Raw genomic sequence first — 13,158 nt, 5'->3', positions numbered from 1 at the left:
GAACAATAAACAGTTTTTTGGGGTTATGATAGGGTGGTGAAAAGCATGATCTGACGCACACCCCCAAAATGTTTCAATAGGTGCTGACTAATGGAAAGTAAACTGGATAAAAATAAATACAGTTGAACACTACATGTGCTCCTGAGAACTGAATGGGTATATAGAGTGTGTAACTTTCATTTCATACGGATCTGGGGGAGCTTGTACAGAGCACCACTACTGTCCATCTTGAGAAGGTCTGAAACATACAGAGGCAGTAATTCTACTGTTAAACTTAATTGACCTTCTGAGCCTGAAAACCACTGTTGATGGACATAAACCACTGTGTAAGTGGGTCAAACTATGCATCATTTAAGATATAGTTGTTACCTTGTGTGGTTTATGATTTCAGTATTCTCAAATGTAATATACATTAGGTCTGTTGACTTCTTTTGTATGTGTGGTGTATTTGAGTAAAATATTGGGGTTTTGCATATCTGTCCTGCCTCATTGCTCCACATACTTTTAAAACCCCAGTGTTGATCAGTGACTGTTCACTCCTTTCAGAGCCACTGACACGCAGCATAATGATGATGTCACTGATTCTACTGCTGGGAACACTGGGGCTCCTTGTTCAGGGTGAGAGACACTTTAACTAACTTTGATTCATGATGTTTTTGGCTTCAGATTTAAACTGTGTGAAATTTGAAGATTTTAATAAAAAACAATCTGGTTTTGCCTGATATGTTTCATGTTATAATGTGTAAGATTATCAATGTCTATTTGTTGTGATTAATAATCAACCTTTCTTTACTTTTGTTTATGTTTCAGACTCATCAGCAGATATAATTCTGACTCAGTCTCCTAAATCTCAGTCTGTTAGTCCAGGAGAGGTTGTCTCTCTCAGCTGTACAGCCAGTTCAAATACTGGTAATGCGCTTAGCTGGTACCTGCAGAAACCTGGAGAAGCTCCTAAACTCCTGGTTTATGCTGCTACAACCCGTCAGTCTGGGATTCCAGGTCGTTTTAGTGGGAGTGGATCTGGTAGTTCATTAACTCATTACACTCTGACCATCAGTGGAGTCCAGGCTGAAGATGCAGGAGATTACTACTGTCAGCAGGGTGGCAGCTATCCGTTCACACAGTGTTAGAGCGTCGTACAAAAACCTCCCTCAGCTAAAGAGGAACTGCTCTGACTCAACAGCTGCAGAGCTACAGAGTCTCCCGTATTCTAAAGTATTTTAAAGCCAATTATTTGAAAAATGACGCATACTGTACATATCTCTCAATATATTCTCCAAATATGTTAAATCTTTGGAAACACACTGGGACCAATAAGGATACAGAGCTGTAGAAAATGCTTTCTTTTGAAGGACATGTTAAGCAAAGTTAAGAACAGGTTTACATTTACGCTTCGATTTCTCTTCATATTGTAAGAAGAACTCATTTCAGTACACAACAGCATGAGTGTTGACCCCGTCTGAACCAAACTATTCATGCCCTACTCAACTTCTATACGCCTCCAAACTTGAATGAGTGAAAACAGTCATATCATTTGCATTCAAGAAATACTAGTTTGACATCATTATGATACAGTATATCACTTGGCTTCAGTATTAGTAACATTATGAAGACCAGTGAGTTTAGAGCACTTGGCTTCAGTATTAGTAACATAATGAAGACCAGTGAGTTTAGAGTACATGTATTCAGTATTAGTAACATGATGAAGACCAGTGAGTTTAGAGCACTTGGCTTCAGTATTAGTAACATTATGAAGACCAGTGAGTTTAGAGCACATGGTTTCAGTATTAGTAACATCATGAAGACCAGTGAGTTTAGAGTACATGGCTTCAGTATTAGTATCACTGTAGATATCATTTTGACTGGTATTATATTTGGCCCAATTAGCTAAGCGTTCATTCCGAGAGGTTCATTAACTGAAATGTATCAGTAACATTATTTTTCACGATACCTCTCGATACCTACTCTCCTGGACGACTGGTCTCTGCAAGCTAGCCACCATCACTCCAGGTGCTCTACCTGCAGATGTGGAACCGGCTGGGACGCAAGGGGGAGGTTGCACTGCTCCTGGCCATGTGGGGGCTTGCATGCGGCCTGACTGGCCCCACTGTGACCACTCGCAAAATGGGCGATGAGTGCTACCAAGACACGCGTTGGGGTTCATGATCCCATTCTCTGTGCTGGTCACATCCTACTGCTGCCTCCACGGACTGGTGAACCAAGTTGACGCAGCAGATCACAAGTGTAGTGGTTGCATTCTACATCCTCTGCATCCCTGTGATCCATAAGCGTGGTGGACATTGCCGGAGTGGTGCTGTGTCTGTCTGAAGTCGGTCTCTGCAGATTTGACTAAAGGGATGTGGCAGGCATGCCAACCCATAACTCTAACCCTCACCCTACCCATAACCAAACCCCTTATCCCTAACAGTAACAAATTAATAATTTCTTAGGGCTGTGATCCCGCTTACGGGATCGATATGACAACAGCCAGCTAAAGTGCAGGGCGCCAAATTCAAAACAACAGAAATCCCATCATTAAAATTCCTCAAACATAGAAGTATTTCATACCATTTTAAAAATGCACTTCTTGTTAATCCCACCAGTGTCCGATTTCAAATAGGCTTTACAGTGAAAGCACCACAAATGATTATGTTAGGTCAGAGCCAAGTCACAGAAAAACACAGCCATTTTTCCAGCCAAAGAGAAGAGTCACAAAAATCAGAAATAGAGATACAATTAATCACTAACCTTTGATGATCCTCATCAGATGACACTCATAGGACTTCATGTTACACAATACATGTATGTTTTGTTCGATGAAGTTCATATATATATAAAAAAACTCAGTAGACATTGGCGCGTTGTGTTTAGAAGTTCCAAAAACATCCGGGGATTTTGCAGAGAGCCACATGAATTCACAGAATTAAAGATAGCCTTCTCCTTAATGCAACCGCTGTGTCAGATAAAAAAAAAACGTTACGGAAAAAGCACACCATGCAATAATCTGAGTACAGCGCTCAGAGACCAAACAAGCCAAAAAGATATCCGGCATATTGTGGGGTCAACATAAGTCAGAAATAGCATTATAAATATTCATTTACCTTTGATGATGTTCATCAGAATGCACTCCCAGGAATGCCAGTTCCACAATAAATGTTTGATTTGTTCGATAAAGTTTACCATTTATGTCCAAATTCCTCCTTGTTGTTAGCGCGTTCAGCCCAGTAATCCATCTTCAAAAAATTCCGTTACAGTCCGTAGAAACATGTCAAACGATGTATAGAATCAATCTTTAGGATGTTTTTAACATAAATCTTCAATAATGTTCCAACCGGAGAATTCCTTTGTCCTCAGAAATGCAATGGATCGCGAGCTACCTCTCATGTGAACGAGCGTCACGAGCTTGTGGCACTCTGCTAGACCACTGACTCAAAGAGCACTTAAGAGCCCCTCCTTTACAGTAGAAGCCTCAAACAAGTTTCTAAAGACTGTTGACATCTAGTGGAAGCCTTAGGAAGTGCAACAGGACCAATATCCCACTGTATCTTCAATAGGGAATGAGTTGAAAAAAGACCAACATCAGATTTCCCACTTCCTGGTTGGATATGTTCTCAGGTTTTTGCCTGCCATATGAGTTCTGTTATACACACAGACATCATTCAAACAGTTTCAGAAACTTCAGAGTGTTTCCTATCCAAATATACTAATAATATGCATATATTAGCAACTGGGACTTAGTAGCAGGCAGTTTACTCTGGGCACCTCTGGGCACCTTATTCATCCAAGCTACTCAATACTGCCCCCAGCCATAAGAAGTTTTAAGGTACTCACAAAATAGAAAAAACATTTTATCTGGATTCAGCTGGTCAGTCTATGTCATGGAAAGAGCAGGTGTCCTTAATGTTTTGTACGCTCAGTGTATACCAGTGTTGCAGTTGCACTAAACTCATACCATTTCTTAGTCATACCATTTCTTAGTCAATTGTCATCATTAATTAAAATTATAATTGAACTGTTAAAAAGGTATGCTTAGATAACCTATACCGATAAATATATAAATATATATTTTACATAGAATTAGGCTGAACGATTATGGCTCTAAATTACAGGGAAAAGGTGTTTGAAAAATGGTCATCATTCATTACAATGACAATTGAACAGGTTAAAAGGTATGCTTAGATTAATCACGAGTAAAATTCAGTCTGTGCTGCTGCTCACCTCTAGTTGCTACTGGAAAAGTAATATTATCAGATATGAAGGTAAGACCCAGATGTGACAACGTCGAATAAACAATAGTTTAATATTCCCACAGGGGCAGGCAATAGACAGGTCAAGGAAGGCAGGGGTCAATAGTCCAGAGTAGTGGGGGGAAGGTACAGGATATCAGGCAGGGTCAGGGGCAGGCAGGCGGGCTCAGAGACAGGACAGGCAAGGGTCAAAACCAGGAGGGCAAGAAAAAGAGAGACTGGGGAAAAGCAGGAGCTGAGAGAAAATGCTGGTTGACTTGACAAACAAGATGAACTGGCACAGACTGTCACGTTCTTTCAAAATCGAACCCAGAAGCAGACCAGGACAAGGAGAGTAGGAAGAAGATGAGTATTTATTTACAAGTGAATGTGAATGGGTAGATATATCCAGGTGGCGTAGCGGGCAGCGGTGGTGAGTTGATGGGAGTAAATAGGTGGATCCAATGGGGTAGCGGAATCCTGCGACGACCAGGCGGGAATGGGGTAAATGATCCGGGTGAGTAACTGAAGACAGAACAAACGGAGGTAAGTTTAAGGCAAGCAATACGTAAAAAAACAACAAAACAAATTCTATCCAACTTGAGGCTGATACTATGGCACAACATACTGTTCATGGCTAACGATCCGGCAGGGAATGGATGTCAGGTCAGAGCTTTTGAAGGGGAGAGGTGATGATCAGGACAGGTGTGCAGATTACTGATGGGATACAGGTGCGGGTGAACATTGATCTCCCAACAAGCTAATTCGCCCGGCAACCAGACAGGGTGCGTTCCAGGACACCGGAAACACACTCCAGGACAGAAACACAGGCAAACACAGACTCAGGAAGCGGGATTCGTGACACAGACAGACAGAAAACACAGTTATAAATACACAGGGGATAATGGGGAAGATGGGCGACACCTGGAGGGGGGTGGAGACAATCACAAAAACAGGTGAAACAGATCAGGGTGGGACAGTACTCCCCCTTTAGGGGCGCCACCTGCGTCTTACAGGGGCGCGTAGCTGGTTGACCGGAGTGCCGGCGATGGAAGTCGACGATGAGGGCTGGGTCCAGGACATTTCTAGTGGGGACACAGCACCTCTTCTCCGGGCCGTAACCCTCTCAGTCCACCAGGTACTGGAAACACCTGCCCCGTGGACGAACACTCAGGAGGCGTCTCACCGTGTATGCTGGATGACCAAAAATATCTCTCTGTCTCACGCACACACACACACACACACACACACACACACACACACACACACACACACACACACACACACACACACACACACACACACACACACACACACACACACACACACACACGCACACGAGAAAGAAGCTGATCAGAGGCAGTTAACCCCTATTACTTTCCTTATTATCACTCCATGACAAGAGATCAAGTGAGAAGAACAAACTTGTGAGGATTGCAAGCAGACTGTTTTCTGGTGTTCAGACCGTTATAACCTGTTCTGAGATGTCCAGCACCTGCAAAAAAAGTTAAACATAGAATTAGATGTCTAAAGTCTATTTCCAGATAGCTCTTACATCTCTTATCTTATTCTTTCACTGACCATGGAGAACCTCAACTCCTCCAACATCTCCAGCTTGGACCCCTCCTCCAAGATTTAGAGCATTGTCCTGGGGCTGTGCTGTGCACTGGGCTTCCCTGGTAACATAACTGTCCTGGTGGTCATACTGCGCCGCCCGCCCCAACGCCCCAACTTTACCCTGTGCCTCATGCTGAACCTGGCGTCATCCAAATCTCTGGTACATGGCCACGATACCTGTGTGGATCTGTACTCTCCTGCACTGCTGGGCCGTGTCACCTGCAAGCTAGCCACCTTCCGGCTGGCTCAGCCCATAACTCTAACCATCACCCTACTCATAACCAAAACCCTTAACCCTAATCATAACAAATTAGGGTACTCACAAAAATAAAGGTGACTTTTTAAGGTGTTTTGGCTTGGTTTAAACAGCAGCCAATTTAGCAATTTTGTTCTCAACAAAACCCACATTTTTGGTTGCTGGCTCTGTGTCTGTATAGCCTGTACTTTCTAGGTATCCATAGGTTAGCCTATATTTGTTATTTTGATGATCTGTCTCCTTTCAAGCTTGACCTCCAAAATTGTATTTGTCAGCTTTCGAATGCATAAATAAATACATTTAGTTTTAATGAATACATTGATTTGTTGTTTCTCTTACAGTACATGCACTTCTGCTTTGGAGGAGCCCCAACCTCCCAGAAAGTGTTGGACTATTTCATCATACTTGCGAAGTTGACTCATTCTTTGTCAAAATTTTGAAAGGTATTTTAGCATTGAGCACCATGGAAAAACACTCTAGATGTATGTAACAACAGTTCTGCCTAAATAGATCAATAAAAGCATGCAATTCAAACCTTGCACCACTCTGATGCCCAACATGGGTTCAACCATGTCAGTTTCAGTCTAAGACTCAACCAGAAGTGAGACAGCTTGCCAAGAATGCCAAACAAAATAGTTATGAAACAAATAAAGGTAGAACTTGTAACATGTAACTGTCACGTCTGCTCCCGTTCTCCCTCTTGATGGCGCCAGGCTGCCCTTCATTACACAAAACTGTCACCAACATTACGAGCAGCTGCTCAATATTGGTCTCACCTGGACTCCATTACCTTGTTGATTTCCCCCTCTATATCTGTCTGCTCCTCAGTTTGTTCCCTTTGTCAGCATTGATGTCGTTATTTTTCTCCTGTCCAGACGCTGTTCATGCCCTGTTTCATGTCTGCTGTTTAGTAAATGTTCTCCCTGTACCTGCTTCACGTCTCCAGCGTTGATCCTCACAGTAACAACACATTTGGTACAAGGACAAACAACGTAATCCCAACAAGACCATGCCTGAAAAAGGCAAAAAGGCAAAAAGGCAAAAAAGGCTAAATCCTCAACATAATATTCACTGAGTATACAGAACGTTAAGAACACCTTCTTAATATTGATTCGCATCCCCCCCTTTTGCCCTCAGAAGTGTCAATTAGTCAGGCCATGGACTCTACAAGTTGTTGAAAGTGTTCCACAGTATGCCTGGGATTTTTTTAATGTCACACTACATTATTCTCCAGACAATTGAATGAAAGTGTGTGACATCCATTTTATATGGATCTGGGAGAAGTTTAACTTAAAATAAAGTAAAACACCCACTCTGCACATCACACAAACTGCCATTATGCATTGTGGTAAAAAGAGGACGACAGAGCACCACTACTGTCCCTCATGCAAAAAATGGAAACCATTTGCAATGAGGCTAAGGGTCCATTTATTTTTCATAGATTCAATAATTGTATAATTTAGAAAATTAATTTGAATACTGCACAACTCCTGAATTATTTTAATTTTATTATAAAACGTAAATGAATAGAAGTGTTGAATTTAATACATAAAAATACATTTGACCGCAACCCTGATAGGTCCTAAACATTGAATCAATATTTGAATTTGAAAACAAAACAAGTAAGGCTTTTATGTTTTTGTATTCACAACTAAAGTCAGTTATGAGATACATTTTATCTCTAAATGTTAACACACGTCCTAACTGTGAGTCGTAAAGTGTGTTTTTGTCTCTTTCTGTGTGTTTCTATCTCCTATTGGAGGTTGTATTCATGGCTGGGGCTCCTCTGATCTCACGTCAGTATGAGTAAGGGAGACTTCCAGTAGAATCCTGCTGGATTGCAACTCTAGTTTGGAACACTCTTCTCTCTGGAGCTTCATTCACAAACACACTGGGACACGGAGGATACTGAGTTGTAGAGGATGCTTCTCTTTTGAAGAAGATGCTGAACAAGTAGTAAAGATTGGGATAAGTTTTCTGTTATGTTCAGGACCAAGATGGAGCAGACAGAGATGGTCGCCTCGCTTCAGATCCTTAGAAAACTATGCAGTTATTATTATTTTTTTAAATATATGATTTCTTACATTGTTAGCCCAGAAAATCTCAAGTGTTATTACATACATCTGGGAAGAACTATTGGATATAAAAGCGATGTCAATTTACCATCATTACGACCAGGGATCAGTCTTTTCTGAAGCGGATCCTTTGTTCGGACCTCCACCCTGGACATGCGATCTTATCCCAGCGGCCGACCTAAAAAAATGCGGTCGCGGCAGGAGAGGAAGACGGAACGGCCAACTGGTCAGACTCAGAAGGCGAGCACACCATCCACCGCTTCCGAGCATATTACAATGTCCAATCTCTAGACAACAAGGTGGATGAAATTAGGGCACGAGTTGCCTTCCAGAGAGACATCAGAGATACCCTAGACCCACTCCAATTTGCTTACCGCCTCAATAGGTCCACTGACGATGTAATCGCCATCACACTGCACACTGCCCTATCCCATCTGGATAAGAGGAATACCTATGTAAGAATGCTGTTCATTAACTACAGCTCTGCATTTAACACCATACTAACCTCCAAACTCATTAAGCTCTAGACCCTGGGTCTCGACCCCGCCCTGTGCAACTGGGCCTGGACTTTCTGACGGGCCGCCCCCGTGGTGAGGGTAGGAAACAATATCTCTACCCCGCTGATCCTCAACACTGGGGCCCCACAAGGGTGCGTTCCCTCTCCTGTACTCCCTGTTCACCCATGACTGCGTGGCCATGCACGCCTCTAACTCAATCATCAAGTTTGCAGATGACACTACAACACTGGGGCCTGATTACCAACCACAATGAAACTGCCTACAGGGAGGGGGTGAGGGCCCTTGGAGTGTGTTTGTGTGGCAGGGGGGGGGTTCAGGAGAGGGTTGAGAACGCACCCTTGTGGGGCCCCAGTGTTGAGGATCAGCGGGGTAGAGATGTTGTTTCCTACCCTCACCACGTTGGCGGCCTGTCAGAAAGTCCAGGTCCAGTCAGACACACACACACAGACAGACAGCTCATCAGGAGGAATCTGACCAGAGGTAGTAAACCCACACCTTTCACTTACTATCACTCTATGACATGAGATCAAGAGAAGGCAAAAAATACTGTACTAGTGCAGAGACTGTTTAAACAGTATACATTTTCCTTGAGAAACAAAGAATTAGATGTCTAAAGTCTTCTGTCTTCCAGATATCTCTTAGATCTCTTATCTTTCATCGACCACGGAGCACCTGAACTCCTCCAACACCTCCAGCATGGACCCCACCTCCCTGTATTCAGGCTGCCTGATTTTGAACATTGTCCTGGGGCTGTGCTGTGTGCTGGGCCTCCCTGGTAACATAGCTGTTCTGGTGGTCAAACTGCGCAGCTTGTCCCGACGCCCCAACTTTACCCTGTGTCTGATGCTGAACCTGGCGTCCTCCGTCATCTTCTGTATGGTCACGATACCTGTGTGGATCTATACTCTCCTGCCTGGCTGTATTCTGGGCTGCCTGCAAGCTGTCTGTATAGCCTGTACTTTCTATGTATCCATAGGGTAGCCTAGATTGGTTCCTTTGGTCATCCAACCCACATTCAAGCTTGACCTCCATTGGTCAAATCCTAAATTCTATTGCTTCTCATATTTCCCATTCATGAATACATTGATTTTGTTTTCATGAATATTTTTTTTCTTCTTCCTCTTACAGTATGCTACGTAGAGGCTACTTCTGTTTTCGTTCAGACGAGCTACAACTTTCCAAAAAGTGTTAAGTTGCCTCATTCTATGTCAAAATCTTGACAGGTATTTTTTTTAGCATTGAGCACAATGTAAAAAACATATTAGATTTATGCAACAACATTTCTGCCTAAATAGATCAATAAAAGCATGCATTTCAAACCGTACACCACTCTGATGCCAAACATGGGTTCAACCATGTCCATTTCAAGAAGTAGGACAACTTGCAAACACTGCCAAACAAAATGTTTCTGGACCAAATTAAGGTAGACATTGCCCATATACTGTATGTCAGTTGTTACACTTTTGGTACACGGACAGACAACTTTATCCTCACCCAAAGTGCAATGTCTTTCGGTTCAAAATGAGAAAACTTCAAAATCCTCAATATGTATACTGTAAACCGTGTATTCAACACAATGGCCTCCTATATTTCTAAATGAATGAGAAGCCCTCAACACCTCTGACATAACTGATTTTTTTACAATTATTTAACTAGTCAGTTAAGAACATATTCTTATTTTCAATGACGAACTAGGAACAGTTGGTTAACTGCCTGTTCAGGGGCAGAATGACATATTTGTACCTTGTCAGCTCAGGGATTTGAACTTGCAACCTTTCGGTTACTAGTCCAACGCACGAGGCTACCCTGCCACCTCATGATTGTGTCAGTCCTCCCTCCTCCCTCTCCCTCCTATCTTTAGTCCCCAGTGTAGATTAATGGATGACAAAACATGAGATCGACATGATACTGTAGTTTAAAACATATTTTGAAACTATAAACAGTTTTGCGGGATTATGATAGGGTGATTAAAAACCATGAGCTAAAGCACATCCCAGTAATGCTTGAATAGGTCCCAACAATTGAATGGTTACATAGACTTTCTTTTTATACGGTTCTGGGGGACCTTTAACTTACATTAAAACACCCACTCTACTCATCACACAAACTGCCATTACACACTGTGGTCAGAGTAGGGAGACAGAGCTCCACTACTGTCCCTCATGTGAAGGCTTGAAGGACGTAAAGGCAGCAATTATTATTATTATTTACCTTTGTTTAAATAGGAAAGTCAGTTAAGAACAAATTCTTATTTACAATGACAACCTACCGGGGAACAGTGGGTTAACAGTCTTGTTCAGGGGCAGAACTAAATATTTTTACCTTGTCAGCTCAGGGATTCAATCCAGCAATATTTTGGCTACTGGCCCAACGCTCAAACCACTAGACTACCTGCCGCCCCAATTCTACTGTTAAGCTTCATTTACCTTCTCCTGGGACATCAAACATTGTGTGGGCGAGTCAAACTAGGCCCTGTTTAGAAATAGTTGTTACAATGTGTGGTTTGTCTATGATTTTAGTATTCTCCGATTTGATATACAGTAAGCATACTTCTGGAAACTGGTGACTAATTTTATCTGTGTGTGTGCGTGCGTGCAAATGCACGCATTTGCGTAAAAGATATTTGCATATCTGTCCTGCCTCATTGCTCCACATACTTTTAAAACCCCAGTGTTGATCAGTGACTGTTCACTCCTTTCAGAGCCACTGACACGCAGCACAATGATGATGTCACTGATTCTACTGCTGGGGACACTGGGGCTCCTTGTTCAGGGTAAGAGACACTTTGATTTGATTCATAATGTGTTTGGCTTCAGAGTTACACTTCATTCGTTATTTTAACCTGACACGCTATGCTTGATAGGCTATGCTTTACGACATGCTTGTTGTTGTGATAACCTTACTAATCAACCTTTCTTCACCTTTGTTTATCTTTCAGAATCATCAGCAGACATCATTCTGACTCAGTCTCCTAAATCTCAGTCTGTTAGTCCAGGAGAGACTGTCTCTATCAGCTGTACAGCCAGTTCAAGTACTAGTGATTATCTCCACTGGTACCTGCAGAAACCTGGAGAAGCTCCTAAACTCCTGGTTTATTATGCTACAAACCGTCAGTCTGGGATTCCAGGTCGTTTCAGTGGGAGTGGATCTGGTAGTTCTTATACTCATTACACTCTGACCATCAGTGGAGTCCAGGCTGAAGATGCAGGAGATTACTACTGTCAGCAGGGTGTCAGCTATCCATTCACACAGTGTTAGAGCGTCGTACAAAAACCTCCCTCAGCTAAAGAGGAACTGTTCTGTCTCAACAGCTACAGAGTCTCCCGTATTCTAAAAGTCATCTAAACACCAATTCATAACAATATGACACTACAATAATGTAATTGGTTAGACGTGTCTATGGACTATGAGACTGTACATATCTCTCAATATATTCTGCAAAAATGTTAAATCTTTGTAAACACACTGGGACCACTAAGGATACAGAGCTGTAGAAAATGCTTTATTTTGAAGGACATGTTGAACAAAATTCAGAATAGCTTTAATGTTTTTTCACGCTTTGATTTATCTTGACATTGTAAAAAGCACTAATTTCATTACGCAATAGCATGAATGTTGATCCTGTCCGAACCCAACTTTTTATGCCCTACTCAACTTCTATACCCCTCCAACCTTGAAGGAGTGAATACAGTCATATCGATTCCATTCAAGAAGCACTACTTTAAGATTATTATACATGTCCCATACTGTATAAAAAGCCATAAAAAGACTGCGAATTCCCCGATTTGAACGTTATGCAAAGTCCAGTGTAAAGTCTGCTTCCCCAGCCCATGTTCAGTTCTTTAGTCAGACACACAGCTGCCCCAGTCCCAGAGGATTTGAGGCTGAGTGATTGTGGGTTGGTTGGGTTGAAACTCAGATTTACATGGGCAGGGTGACCACAACACTCCCAGAATACAGCAGTACCATGGCCAGATGTTCACCTGTTCCCAGAGAGTTCCATTGAGCTTGGAGCACATGGCTTCAGTAATGGTAACATCCAGTCATACATTTAGAGAGTTAGGCCAACTTTTAGAGTTTGTAATATTGTTCCAATTCTAGACATTCAGTTACACAGCATCGTTGTAATGTTAATGGGGATCTACTATGCCTGCCACAGAATGTTGAAGTGTCATGTAAATACATCATAATGCAGAAACCTCAATGTCCTCTCTAATACATGGCTCTGGTAACATCATAAAGACTGGGGAGTCTAGAGAACATGTCTTCAGTATTAGTATCACTGTAGATATCCTTTTGACTGGTATTATATTTGGCCCAATCAGCCAAACACTCATTGAGAGAGGTTCATTGAATAACAAGTATCAGTAAAATTACTTTCCAGGGCAGAGAGCTCATCATTCTTTATGAAAATGCAATAAATCAAAAGTATCTCAATGTCTAATGGTAAAACTCATTAAATAATG

General features: G+C 42.1%; 1 long non-coding RNA gene and 2 gene segments (V, D, J or C); 2 read left to right on the top strand and 1 right to left on the bottom strand.

The window, feature by feature from the left end:
• The first annotated feature begins 506 nt into the window (after window positions 1-506).
• On the top strand, window positions 507-1,145 carry LOC112264703. The segment is given in 2 exon segments: window positions 507-618; window positions 811-1,145. Coding segments are annotated over 2 exon segments (372 nt in total).
• A 6,445-nt stretch (window positions 1,146-7,590) lies between these two features.
• LOC112264705 lies at window positions 7,591-8,534 on the bottom strand. Its single transcript, XR_002955666.2, has 2 exons — window positions 8,263-8,534; window positions 7,591-8,044 (listed from the first exon to the last, which is right to left on the bottom strand). It is a non-coding gene; the product is annotated as an uncharacterized LOC112264705 (long non-coding RNA).
• Window positions 8,535-11,377: 2,843 nt separating this feature from the next.
• Window positions 11,378-13,135, top strand: LOC121839057. The segment is given in 2 exon segments: window positions 11,378-11,465; window positions 11,631-13,135. Coding segments are annotated over 2 exon segments (372 nt in total).
• Window positions 13,136-13,158: the final 23 nt, after the last annotated feature.

Source organism: Oncorhynchus tshawytscha, linkage group LG13 (genome assembly GCF_018296145.1).
Source record: "Oncorhynchus tshawytscha isolate Ot180627B linkage group LG13, Otsh_v2.0, whole genome shotgun sequence".
NCBI classification, from domain to species: Eukaryota; Metazoa; Chordata; class Actinopteri; order Salmoniformes; family Salmonidae; genus Oncorhynchus; species Oncorhynchus tshawytscha.
Note: the sequence above shows the minus strand (reverse complement) of the source record. Positions and strands in the feature narration are given on the sequence as shown.